Source organism: Lepidochelys kempii, chromosome 11 (genome assembly GCF_965140285.1).
Source record: "Lepidochelys kempii isolate rLepKem1 chromosome 11, rLepKem1.hap1, whole genome shotgun sequence".
NCBI lineage: Eukaryota > Metazoa > Chordata > Testudines > Cheloniidae > Lepidochelys > Lepidochelys kempii.
The window spans coordinates 51,631,105-51,643,535 of record NC_136390.1 but is presented as its reverse complement, the minus strand read 5'-3'; the positions used below and the strand labels follow the sequence as shown (position 1 = coordinate 51,643,535).

The window sequence follows — 12,431 nt, the reverse complement described above, 5'->3', positions numbered from 1 at the left end:
TGGTGCCATCATAAGTCCAGTGATGGTTTATCAGGTTTCAGAAGACAGTCATGTTAATCCAGAGAGACCAATTTGCTATCAGGTCCATAAGAGGTCTTTTTACTCAACACATGTTTTAATTATGGCACTCTTAAATAACAGAAAATGGTGGCTATTAACTTTCTCTGGCTTCAGTATCAGCACTGAGTGGGCTTCAGATGGGGTAAAGATATGCTGAGCTGCAAAATGTGCATGTGGCTCAGGACTCTTCTGAAGTTTCAGGGGTATTAGGATCCAGGGTATTCATTTATTCCATTGTCATGACATGAGTTCAAATCTGGATCCGAACTGTCTCAAGAACAGTCATTATTCCGATCTAGGTTGCTAATTTGTGCCTGTATAGTTTTTACTATTTGTAACAGTTTTCCAGACCACTACCTTTGGTTCTAATCTACTCTGTATTTATCCTTTTTTGGGTCAATTTTAGGGTGGTATTGGTCCCACAGGCCCGCCAGGTGAATCTGGGGATCCAGGACCAATGGTAAGGTCAAATATATGTGCATCTTCCCAGTGTAATATTGCAGACTGTAACAGTAGAGACTATTCTAAATTCTCACCATACCATAGGCTCCTCTCTTGCTGCATGCACCAAAGTGACCATGTGAGAAGGGCTGCAGTCAGGACTGGTAATGATATTTTTCCACTGGTTCACTGAGTTTTAATTGCTTTGAATGGCAGTGATGGTCCACACTTGAACTTGAAAGGGTGTCAACTTTTATTAACCAATCTCAGAGTGGAGGGACATCTCAAGTGGGGCTCCACAGGGATCTGTTCTGAGTCCAGTGTTATTTAATGTCTTTATTAAAGACCTGGATGTAGGACTAGAGAACATGCTGATCAGATTTGCAGATGACACAAAGCTAGGGTTGCAAACACTTTGGAGGATAGAGCTAAAATTCAAAGGGATATGATACATTGGAGAACTGGTCTATAGATAACAATATGAAATTCAACAAAGACAGATGTAAGGTGCTACCCACAGGGAGGAAAAACCAAATGCACAAATACAGATTGGGGGAAAACTGGCTTGTCAGCAGCAGTGCTCAGAAGGACGTGGGAGTTGTGGTGGATCACAACCTCAACAGGAATCAACAATGTAATGCTGTTGCAAAAAAAGCAAATGTATTAACAGGGGCACAGCATGCAAGTCACAGGGGGTGATAGTACTGCTCTGTTTGGCATTGGTTAGGTCTCATCTGGAGTACTGTGTCCAGTTTTGGTCACCACTTGTATAGAAAGGATGTAGAGAAACTAGAAAGGATCCAGAGGTGAGTGACAAAGATGATCAAAGGGATGGAACACAAGCCATGTGAGCAAAGGCTGAAGGAACTGGGCATGTTTAGTTTGGAAAAGAGGAGATTGGGGGGCACATGATAGTGGTCTTCAAATACTTGAAAGGATGCCATAAAAAAGATGGAGAAAAATTGTCTCTTGCCACAGAGGGCAGGACGAGAGGCAATGGGTTCAAATTACAGCATAGCAGATTTAGATTAAATTTCAGGAAAAACTTCCGAACTGTAAGAACAGGAGGACAATGAAACAGACTACCTCAGGAAGTCATGGAAGTTCCTTCAGTGGAGGTTTTCAAAAAGAGGCTGGATAGCCATCAGTCTTGGATGGAAGAGGAGATTGGGGGGCACATGATAGTGGTCTTCAAATACTTGAAAGGATGCCATAAAAAAGATGGAGAAAAATTGTCTCTTGCCACAGAGGGCAGAACGAGAGGCAATGGGTTCAAATTACAGCATAGCCACATGTGGCCCATCAGGGTAATCTGATTGTGGGCCATGAGACATTTTGCTGATGTTGACCATCTGCAAGCACGGCCCCCCGCAGCTCCCAGTGGCTGCGGTTCACCGTTCCTGGCCAGTGGGAGCTGCGGGAAGCAGCGGGTTGCAGAGACATGCTGACTGCTGCTTCCCACAGCTCCCATTGGCTGCGAGCAGCGAACTGCGGCCACTGGGAGCTGTGGGGGGCTGTGCCTGCAGATGGTCAGTGTCAGCAAAAAGTCTCGTGGCCTACAATCAGCTTACCCTGATGGGCCGCAGGTTGCCCACCCCTGGCTTAGGCACAACAAATCCTACATCCTGGCAGGGTGGACTAGACGACCCTTGCGGTCCCTTATATCCCTATGATTCTCATGATTAGCGCTTTTCATCCACTGATCTCAAAATACTTGAAGGTGAATAAACATTAGTATCCCTGCATGGCTGGTGGGGTGATTTTAAAAAAGAAAGATTAGAATGATGGTCCCAAGGTCACACAACAAGTCATGGGCAGAATCAGGACTACAGCTCAGACTCCAAGAGCTCTGCTGTAATCGCTAGCCCTCGCTGCCTGCCAAGAGAGTGGATATTGCTATTAGTTTCACTTGACTGCAGTGTGTAAGGTCTCTGAAAGGCCCCTGTTCATGATCCTGACTAAGACTCTGGTATAACAAAAATACACTTTTGCCCTCATAGAATTCATCCCACATTTTATTCAAAGCCTAGTGTCGCTTTCCTAGGGCATTATGGAATAGAATGGTTGAGAAGGGATAAGAATTATGATGGTGCTGAAAATAAAAATCCTCTTCACTACTGTATGTTGTCTTTATAAAATGACCTTTTAGAATGAAATATATTTATTTTCTGGGGGACTGTTGATTGATTAATGTATGATGTATTTAATTACTAGGGTCCAGTTGGTGCTCGGGGCCCTGAAGGACCTCCAGGCAAACCTGGTGAAGATGTATGATTTTTTTTGTTTAGTACTTTGTTTTACTTTTAATAAAACATGTATACTTCTCATATACAGTTGCTGGCCAGTGCAGGTGTGTGTTCTGATGATTTCTATCCATTTCCTTTTCACTGTAACTTCACTATTCACCTCCAGTGTCATAGCTACTAACTTCCTGCAAAGACGACAAGACTTCTGTCTTGTCAGCAGTTTCCCTCTTTTACCTTGTGGGGCCAGTGGTGAGCTATGCAAGGTACTTACTCCCCCACAGGGCTAAATGGAGCATCTTCCTAATGTTTCTTGCCCTACTAGCCCTCAGCTTGAGATGCCTTGTTTGGAGCACTATGGTCAGTTAGGGAGAAAAAAGAACCACAATAATATTGATCTGGATCTATGACATGTGTTGTTATTTTTAAACCATTTGATTTGTTCCTCAAAATTTAACCACATCTGTAAATGAAGGAATGAGTTAATTATAACTGTGATGTGTTACAGTAACATATCCCTGCTTTGAACAGGGGGTTGGACTAGATGACCTCCTGAGGTCTCTTCCAACCCTTATCGTCTATGATTCCTCTGCCACCAATTTGTAACCTCATACGACTAGGTGAAGGGTTTTCTGGTAGCGCACATGTATCCTCTGTTTGTAAAAGCAGGACTGTTGCACCTTAAATTGAATTTTAACAAGTTGTAAAGATTTAAAAGTAAAAGTCAGTTAAAGTTATGGAAATATATTTTGTGAAGACATAATGAACTCCCTTAGTGGCAATTATACAGTACAAATAATTCAAACAATAGGAATTTTAGGAAAGGATCAGCTCTTAATCCACTGAAGCCAATAGAGCCCATGTTGCTCCTATTTCCAGACTCCAAAGAGGTCCATTAGTTTCCTTTATAATCTGTAATGAACGTCGTACCACCTGTGTCTAGAATTTTCCTTTTCCTAAATCCTTTTAGCTTCTTTAAGTCTAGAGCCCTGGATGCTTTATAACTAATTCGTGCAAATAAAGGATTGGTTGGTGGCTATGGCTAACTGTAAATAATCCTCTTTAAAGTTCACTTACTCAATTCGAGTCAGATTTCTTTCACCTTCAAATTGCACAGAAAATGCTTTCATTGAATTATGCTTAATTATTCAGAATTCTGCACAGAGACAAGGAAAGATATCAAGCTAAAGCCCAAACCACTGGAGGTTAATATTACCACAGAAAATTTTTAGATCATGAACAAAGTTAAATTATCATTACAAAAGGTTAAATTTTTACTAAGCCAGAACAAAGTATTCTGCAGCGCCATCTAGTGACACTGAAGTACACTTGAGACCCACTTTAAACCCAATACTCCAGAGTTTTCATAAGAATTTTGTTACATTAATAAATGTAGCAATCAAGTTTATTACTGTAGTCAGCACAATTAAATACATATTATAGGACATGAGTGTAGTTAGTTTATGTTACTGGAGAGAAAACTGATGGAGGTGATTTGTTGAATGAGGACATGAAGTTTGGACAGAGAGATAATAAGGTAACTTATTTTTGACTTTCTTTTATCTTCACTTTTTTTGTTTTTTAGGGTGAGATCGGAAGATCAGGACAACCTGGCGAGATTGGATTCCCAGGATCTCCAGTAAGACCATGATAACTTATAGTTTGGTAGACATACTGTTTGTGGCAATAATAAATATATTTGTTGTTTTTAGTAAAGTGGTGCAAAGTAGTTACAGTTACTATTTCAATACACTTGTAGTCAGTTTTCTTTAATGAACTAATACAATGTTACATTTTAGCAATGGTTGTCTTGGGTTATCCCTGAGGATTCTTTTACAGTCCCACAATGCCTCTAAAAGACTTCAAAGGAGACCAGATCTAAGATTGGGGTCAGTATACCTTCTTATAGACGTATGTTCTTATCTATGGTCACCATCTTAGAGAACTCTAAAACTAAATGTAGAAAGTATAAATGTATAACAACTGTGCCAGGATGCTTGTGCTAGAATGATGTTATGGATGCAGAATATCATCCCATGCAGCCAATAACATTTTCACCTGCTGCAAAATGGTGAAATTCATTTTTGACAGCAATGAATTCACACCACTGATGAATACAATCCATCGAGCGTGATTCACCATTTCCCAGCATCTTGTGTTGTTATTTACACCAATGTGGGATAAAGTGGTACCAGATCAGAATGATCACCACTTTGCACTGGTGTAAATAAAACTCAAGGCGTAGGGTAAGGGCGACTTCAGTACTCCTACAACAGTCAGGTACTCTCAGTGCAAGTAAAGGGTACCAGAATTTGGTCCTTAATTATCACTGCTGCTCATTTTTATGGATTTCTCTAACCAGATTTGATATACTTTAAAATTTTTCTCCTTTTCTATGTTATTTACTGTTCACGTATTTTGTCTTTTCAAAAAAAAAAAGCAACTAGTTATTAAATCAGATACTTAATAAAATAAATGATGGGGAAAGATTATTTTAAAATGATGAGTTTGCGGTATGTTTCATGTCTGACATATGGCATTCATTGGGCTGGTTTCTCTGGTTCCCTAAGCTCACAAAGGGACCTTAAACCAGCCTGAGATTCCCTCTGGAGAATTCTACTTTTTAGGAGGAATCTTTGGCTGAAGTAAAGTTGGCAAGATGCCCTTCCGATCTCCAGTTTAAGTGAATGTGGTGTGCCTGCTGGTGGCATGTTGAGATTGGGGCGGGTGGGAGGGTATTGTGTAGCAGGGGATCAATGAGCCTGATCCCTGTCTGGTGAAAGGTCTGCTATAGAGCTTATGCCAACAGCAAAAGTTAGAATAGATCCCCTGCTGCTCTAACTTCCACTGGGGGAGAGTAGCTGGGGATCGGGGATCTGTGGTCAGCTCTTTGCTGCCAGTGCTGTCTACTGAGTTGGAGTGCAACTCAGACATAGAGAGGAACTGGGGTTATTGGTTTTTTTAGATTGGATGTGGTATATGTTGGTACATGACATTTCAAACTCTATGACATAATATGACAATACTAAAGAAAATGCTGCTCTTTGTATTAAATAGTTCATTTTAGCAGTTTGTCATCCACAGTATAGTTAGCAGTTCAACAGCGATTCCAGTCAATGAAGAGGAAATGAAAGTGTCATTTTATTTATGATGGGGAAGTCACAGGCATCCAAAAATGCTTCCCTTCGTCATCTGATCCCAACTGCTTTGTGTTATGGAGATCCCATTTCTCTAATGTTGACAATTCAATTTTACACTCAATCAGAGCAAGGAGTATAGGGATTTTACCCCTTTGTTTTTTCTGCGCCTCAGTTTCCCTTGTTAAATGCTCTTTCTCCATACACATTCTGAGGCTTCATTGCAGCATAGCGATCTATGGATGAGAGGCCTGGTGTCCAGCCTTAGAGACTGCAATGACACCTTTCATTGCCTATTTGCATTTTGGGGGAAACTGAGCCCCTTTGTCCTGTAGAAGTAGAAAATGTAATCTTTGAAATGATAACAGCGCTGGCACAATGTTCAAGGCCTGATTCAGCAAGGTACTTAAAAGCATGTGCCTAACTTTCAGCATGTGCATAGTGCGATTGAATAATCAGTTGGGCACATGCATAAGTAATTTGCTCAACTGAGGCCCAAGAGCAGAAGGTACTCCAAGTTTCAAACATATGTGAACAATATGGCAACACAGTAACACAATATACTGTCACAGGCCTAGCTACCTGTTTTACTAGGAATTGTTTAGGTCTTTTATTTAAAAAAAAAAAATCTGTGTGTTTTGCCCCATTTTCCTGTACAGGTAAAAGAACCCCGGGTCACTTTTGAATAGTTGCTAAGATAGTTTCAGAAACAGTTTGCTTATTAGGCTGCTTTAGTGGTGTTTTGTGATTCAACATATCACAGTGTGAGAGAGATTAAAATTTGGCAATTGATTTTATTTTAATTTAAATTATTGCTGTCTTCTGATCCCACTTAACTTGTTAGGTTCCCTTCTCCTTATGTTAAAAAACTAGCTCTGATGTTGATTATTACTCTCTTACTTCTGTTATGGATTTAAGGCTTGATCCAAGGCCCAGTAAAGTCAATGGGAAACCTTATTTACTAGGAGACCTATAAACTTTAGTTTGACATTATGGTGACCATAAAAGGGACATTCATCTCACATGGCCTCATTGTTACATGCTGTGTGTCTTGCAATGCTGTATCCCCAAGGTGAAGGTGTATTAGATATGTATCAGTGAAGTGGATGTACCTAGTACTTTGTTCCTAGTTCCCATACCTGTCTTAGCTGCACTAACAGTAAGTGTATCTATTCAGATGTGTAAGGAGAGTATCGACTGTACAGCTGTAGGTCACTTTATCTGTGTTCGTGTTTTTCTATTTTAGGGATCTCGAGGCTTTCCTGGTGCTCCAGGACTTCCAGGTCTAAAGGGCCACAGGGTAAGCATTAACCTGTCTGTCTTACAGATAATCTTTACAACCGTTGGAGTTTTTGCAGTCAGCCTATTGGATGCTAGTAGACTATTTGACCTATTTAGTAATGGCAAAATCCTGAGAGTTAGAGATGGAAAAGTCCTACCAGAAAACCTAGTCCATCTTCCTTTAAGTGCAGGTTGATCTCTAGTGTTTTTTCCATTCTAGTTTCAAATGTCTCAGGCAACTGGGAAGAAATAAAGTAAGCAAATACTGTATTAAACTCAAGCGAGGACAAACCTGACCTTTGGCTAACTGTTCTCCCATCATGTTGGCAGGTCTGGCACTAGGAAGGGGAACTCTAAGGTTGGACATGTTTATGAAACAGAACAGTTATTAATTACCAAGATTTGGGACCAGGTTTCCTCTTCAGGGAGCAATAAATAGGATTACAGGGAGAATAAATAGGGTTACTGTGGCTCAGAGTTTTCTCTTCATTGTTTTTAGGTTCTTTATATATATTTGCAAGATTCTTGTTCTCAGAGGGAACAAACCCAAGGAAATGTATCTCACACAAACAGCTGTTTCATTTGAAAAGTATTTTAAAACATTTTCCCCATCTCTTTTCTTCTTTGTATTCTTTCTTTTTCTCCCCAGCTCAGATCCACCCTGATAAAAAATATTTAAATAAAAGATTATTTCAATGATAAATATGATAAATTATTGTTTGGCTGTATCTCTTTATACTTATATATTTCTCCTCACAGGGACACAAAGGACTTGACGGTCCTAAAGGTGAGGTCGGAGCAACTGGATCCAAGGTAATATCTTCATTATGAAATTTGGTTTTGGGTTTCAAAGGAGTTGTAGTGTTTAGCTCTTGGAGTGTCCTAATGATTCATGTTTATATATTTTAGTGTCTTTCATCCAAAAGGATCCTAAAGCCCAGAGAATAAAACCTGTGGAAGAACACTGATTAATCATGCTTTCTATAATGCTAAAAACAGCTGAAGATAATAGATCTTTAAAACGAAAAAAAAACTTTGCTTCCTCTGCCAGTCACCAACTTCTCTGATTATTTATTTTACTTATTAAATAGCTCCATAGGTGTGATTGGTCTGTTTTTGGGGCTGCTACTTGGATCAGAATTTCATTGTTCCTGAGCAGAACTGAATGGAATTTCCCTATCTGTGCAATCCACTTTACTTGCCTAAAGCTGAAGAATTTGGGCCTTATGTAGGAGTGCCAGTGGATTGGGGAGATGAAATCCTCACCCCCATCTTGGGTCTGTAGTCTGTGCGTTAGCATAATGGCTGTAGATTATTTGTGTCATTGGCAAGTGTTGGGATCAGTGGATCCATGTTAAACTAGATCCCATTAATCCTCTTCTAGCTAGATCCCAGGCCACGTTTGAACTGCTCAGTGGCTCATGTGGAACTGGCATGGAGATACTTCCTGTGGTGCACAGATGCTTTGTACATTTGCCTTACACTATTTTGGGCGTGTGGACAGGCCCTACATCTATAATTAGGCATGGCAGAATTTGATTTTTTTAATAATTTCAACAGATAATATCAATCTTTATTTTTAAGCATTTTCTTCAATTTGTAGCAATTTAAATGTTCACAATTGCACAAAATTATGGGTTTTAAACTTTTTAAATGTTGATCTATTTAAATTCTCACAGTTGAGGGAAGTTATTGGGGTGTCAGACAATAATTATTTTATGACAGTAGACATTGAGATTCAAAAGGTTGAAGCTTTAGAACCATTAAAACACAAATTGTCAACATCACATGTCAAAATTTACAAAGAAAATATCCTTAAATCAAACTCTAATAAGTTCTCAAGCAACATTTTCTTACTTTGCCTATCTGAAGATGTCGATTACTATCAATAAAAATATTTTTTCTTCCGTTTCAGTGTCAATCGACATTTACTGACATTATTGTATGTAGTATCTCTCTAATTTACCGACATTAACCGATAAAAATCGAATCCTTTCAAGCGATCTATAGTGTAAAATAACCAAACTGAAAGGAAACTTTTCTGGTATTCTTTATGTGCAAAACAGGCCCAAACTTGCTTCTTCCCCTTTGCAGGTTAGCTGTAAATGGATTTAGTTTAAAGTAGTTTTAACACTGTTTAGCCGGCTAGCATGGATTGCGACAAGTTGTGTTAAAGCCACTTTTAAAAAGGGTACCAGTCTCCTTTATTGGTTTTTTTCCCTGCCATATTCATGCTGGCCTAGTAAATGGTGTTGAAACTATTTTATCCTGCAGAAGGCAGAAACTGCAGATGGTTTGGAACTGTTACCTTTAGATTAAGTGGATATAGAAAAACTAATTTTGGTTACTTCCAGAATAAAAAACAATTTAAAAAAATTGAACATGTTGGGCCTTTTTACAAATCATCACTTATTAAATCAAAGCACTGCAGGTTGGTTTGTCTTAGAATCATAGAAGATTAGGGTTGGAAGAGACCTTAGGAGGTCATCTGTCCAACCCCTGCTCAAAGCAGGACCAACACCAATTAAATCATCCCAGCCTTTGCTTTGTCAAGCCGGGCCTTTAAAACCTCTAAGAATGGTGATTCCATCACCTTCCTAGGTAACCCATTCCAGTGCTTCACCACCCTCCTAGTGAAATAGTGTTTCCTCATATCCAACCTAGATCTTCCCCACAGCAATTTGAGACCATTGCTCCTTGTTCTGTCATCTACCACCAGTGAGAACAGCTGAGTTCCATCCTCTTTGGAACCCCCCTTCAGGTAGTTGAAGGCTGCTATCAAATCCCCCCTCACTCTTCTCTTCTGCAGACTAAACAAGCCCAGTTCCTTCAGCCTCTCCTCATAAGTCATGTGCCCCAGCCCCCTGATCATTTCGTTGCCCTCCGCTGGACGCTCTCCAATTTGTCCACATCCTTTCTGTAGTGAGGGGCCCAAAACTGGACACAGTACTCCAGATGTGGCCTCACCAGTGCCAAATAGAGAGGAATAATCACTTCCCTCGATCTGCTGGCAATGCTCCTACTAATGCAGCCCAATATGCTGTTAGCCTTCTTGGCAACAAGGGCACACTGCTGACTCATATCCAGCTTCTCATCCACTGTAATCCCCAGGTCCTTTTCTGCAGAACTGCTGCTTAGCCAGTTGGTTCCAAGCTTGTAGCGATGCATGGGATTCTTCCGTCCTAAGTACAGGACTCTGCACTTGTCCTTGTTGAACCTCATCAGATTTCTTTTGGCCCAATACTCCAATTTGTCTAGGTCACTCTGGACCCTATCCCTACCCTCTAGCATATCTACCTCTCCCCACAGCTTAGTGGCATCTGTCTTGTCTAGACCAAAACATTTTTCTAAAATTTCCCACCATTCAATTCTGCCATTAGTAGCAACAGTAGAAGCACACCCGTGTATATAGGGCACAAGTGTCGGTTGGCATTTTAGCCATGTATCCTGTAGATTAGATTGCTCTCCCTGCTCTAGGGAGTAGGATGTTAACAGTTCTTGCTCATCCACACTGCTGTTGTGGTCAGTCTTTGTCTTCTTACATTTCCCCACCCAACCCATCCTGCCAATGAAAGAGCTGACCACAGTCTGGTTCTCTGGCAGTCAGGCACACTGACAGTGCTCAATAATAAATCATCATCATTGTAGCAGATTGGTGGGTCAGGCATGAATATATCTGGGGGAGGAGTGGAAGGTACTATTCTCTTGCTGTATTTGGAAACTTGTGCATTATTCAGCATATCTCGTAGAGATGAGCTTATTCTGCTTCAGTGGGAACTCAGACACATGGCTCTTCCCATCAGCAATGGGACTGATTTATGTAACTTCCCACACATTGCTATGCAAATTTGTCCCTAGTATAGCTAAATTAAACTTAAGTGGTGGTGATAAGAGATGGAGTTTCATTTTCCTCTAACTTTTTGTGTGTGCTTTCATTTGCATTTTTAGGGTGAAGCCGGACCAACTGGCCCAATGGGTCCAACAGGCCCTCTAGTGAGTGTTATTTGCAATGTTTGCAATTGGATTTTCTGTTCTGCTTAACGTGTAGCTATGAGACTGCAAACACCGATCCCTTATTTTTTGTCATAAGAAGCCTGTAATGCATTTAGGAGTTAAGTTTTGTTGAAAACCATGTCTTTCAGAGCTAAATTCTGTGCTGGTGTAAATGGGTGCAACTCCATTGTAGTCAGTGGAGCTATGCTAGTTTTATACCAACAGAGAACCTGGCCCATTGTGTTCCATTGTTCCCCAGAACTGAGGCCATGTAAGTACATTGCCAGTAACTGCAGTAAATCAGAAAATTAATTCAAATCTGAATTAGGTTTTGGTATGATCTTTTCCCCATTGTGATTAACCCCTATATACCCTTTAGGCCCATCCTGATTCTTTATACGAAAATATTTTAATATAATGAAAATCTCAAAGTAGGTCACTTTGAGTCAATAATTGAAATTATTTCAGTTAGAAAAATATTAGCAAAGAAAACTACAGACAGATGATTTTTGAGTTTGTGTGTAGAATAAACATGTGGGGTGAGGAGTCTCTTCTCTCTGGCAATCTCAGAATGCTTTTACTTAGCTGGTATTTAGGGCATCTGTAAAACTATAAGCATTAGTGGACATAAAGGCATCTGGTTTTGATGTGTTATCCTGTGTGGTGCAGAATGTAATATCTCTGAAATGGATCTCAATTAGTGAATCAGCCGTAGTAAATGGGATTGAGTATTGACCCTCAGTGAGAGAATTTAATATGTAGAGAATTTAGTCTTTGTGTGGCTGAATTTGAAATAAAGCTACAAATGGAAAAGAGAAATTACAGAGCAATTCAGTTCCCTTGGGCAAAACTTGTAAGGCTGACCGAGGACATAGATTTGCTTCAATTTTATGGGCACCATAGACCAGGGTAATTACTAGCAGAAAAAACAGTGGTCTAATCCTGTAACACTTAGTCACATGAGTAGTTCTTAGTCATTCTTGTATTCTTATAATCATGCTGTCTTTGAAATGTTTGGCACCAAATTTCATCAGTGGGAGCAAGACTGAACCCAGTGGAATACCTCTTATGAGGAAGGCTTGTCAGGTCAGACTTCATTACTCTATAAGTTCTGGAGTAGGAGTGCAATGAAAAGTTTTTATTGAAAGAAAAAGGAAAAATCAGAGACGTTTAAAAGAAAACTGAAGAAATGTCTATACTACGGTTATTCTGAAAAAAACAGTAACAGTGAACTCCTGCATTCCACTTCTTATTATTCTCATACAATAAGTATTAA

At 39.9% G+C, this 12,431-nt stretch overlaps 1 protein-coding gene across 1 annotated transcript in view; it reads left to right on the top strand.

Annotated features, from left to right (window-relative positions):
• The window catches only part of COL5A2 (collagen type V alpha 2 chain), a 166,598-nt gene that overhangs the window by 96,884 nt on the left and 57,283 nt on the right, over nucleotides 1–12,431 (top strand). The window contains exons 10-15 of the mRNA XM_073306133.2: nucleotides 467–520; nucleotides 2,716–2,769; nucleotides 4,330–4,383; nucleotides 7,128–7,181; nucleotides 7,922–7,975; nucleotides 11,111–11,155. Coding sequence (XP_073162234.2) covers nucleotides 467–520; nucleotides 2,716–2,769; nucleotides 4,330–4,383; nucleotides 7,128–7,181; nucleotides 7,922–7,975; nucleotides 11,111–11,155 — 315 coding nt within the window. The remainder of the gene's footprint in view (nucleotides 1–466; nucleotides 521–2,715; nucleotides 2,770–4,329; nucleotides 4,384–7,127; nucleotides 7,182–7,921; nucleotides 7,976–11,110; nucleotides 11,156–12,431) is intronic.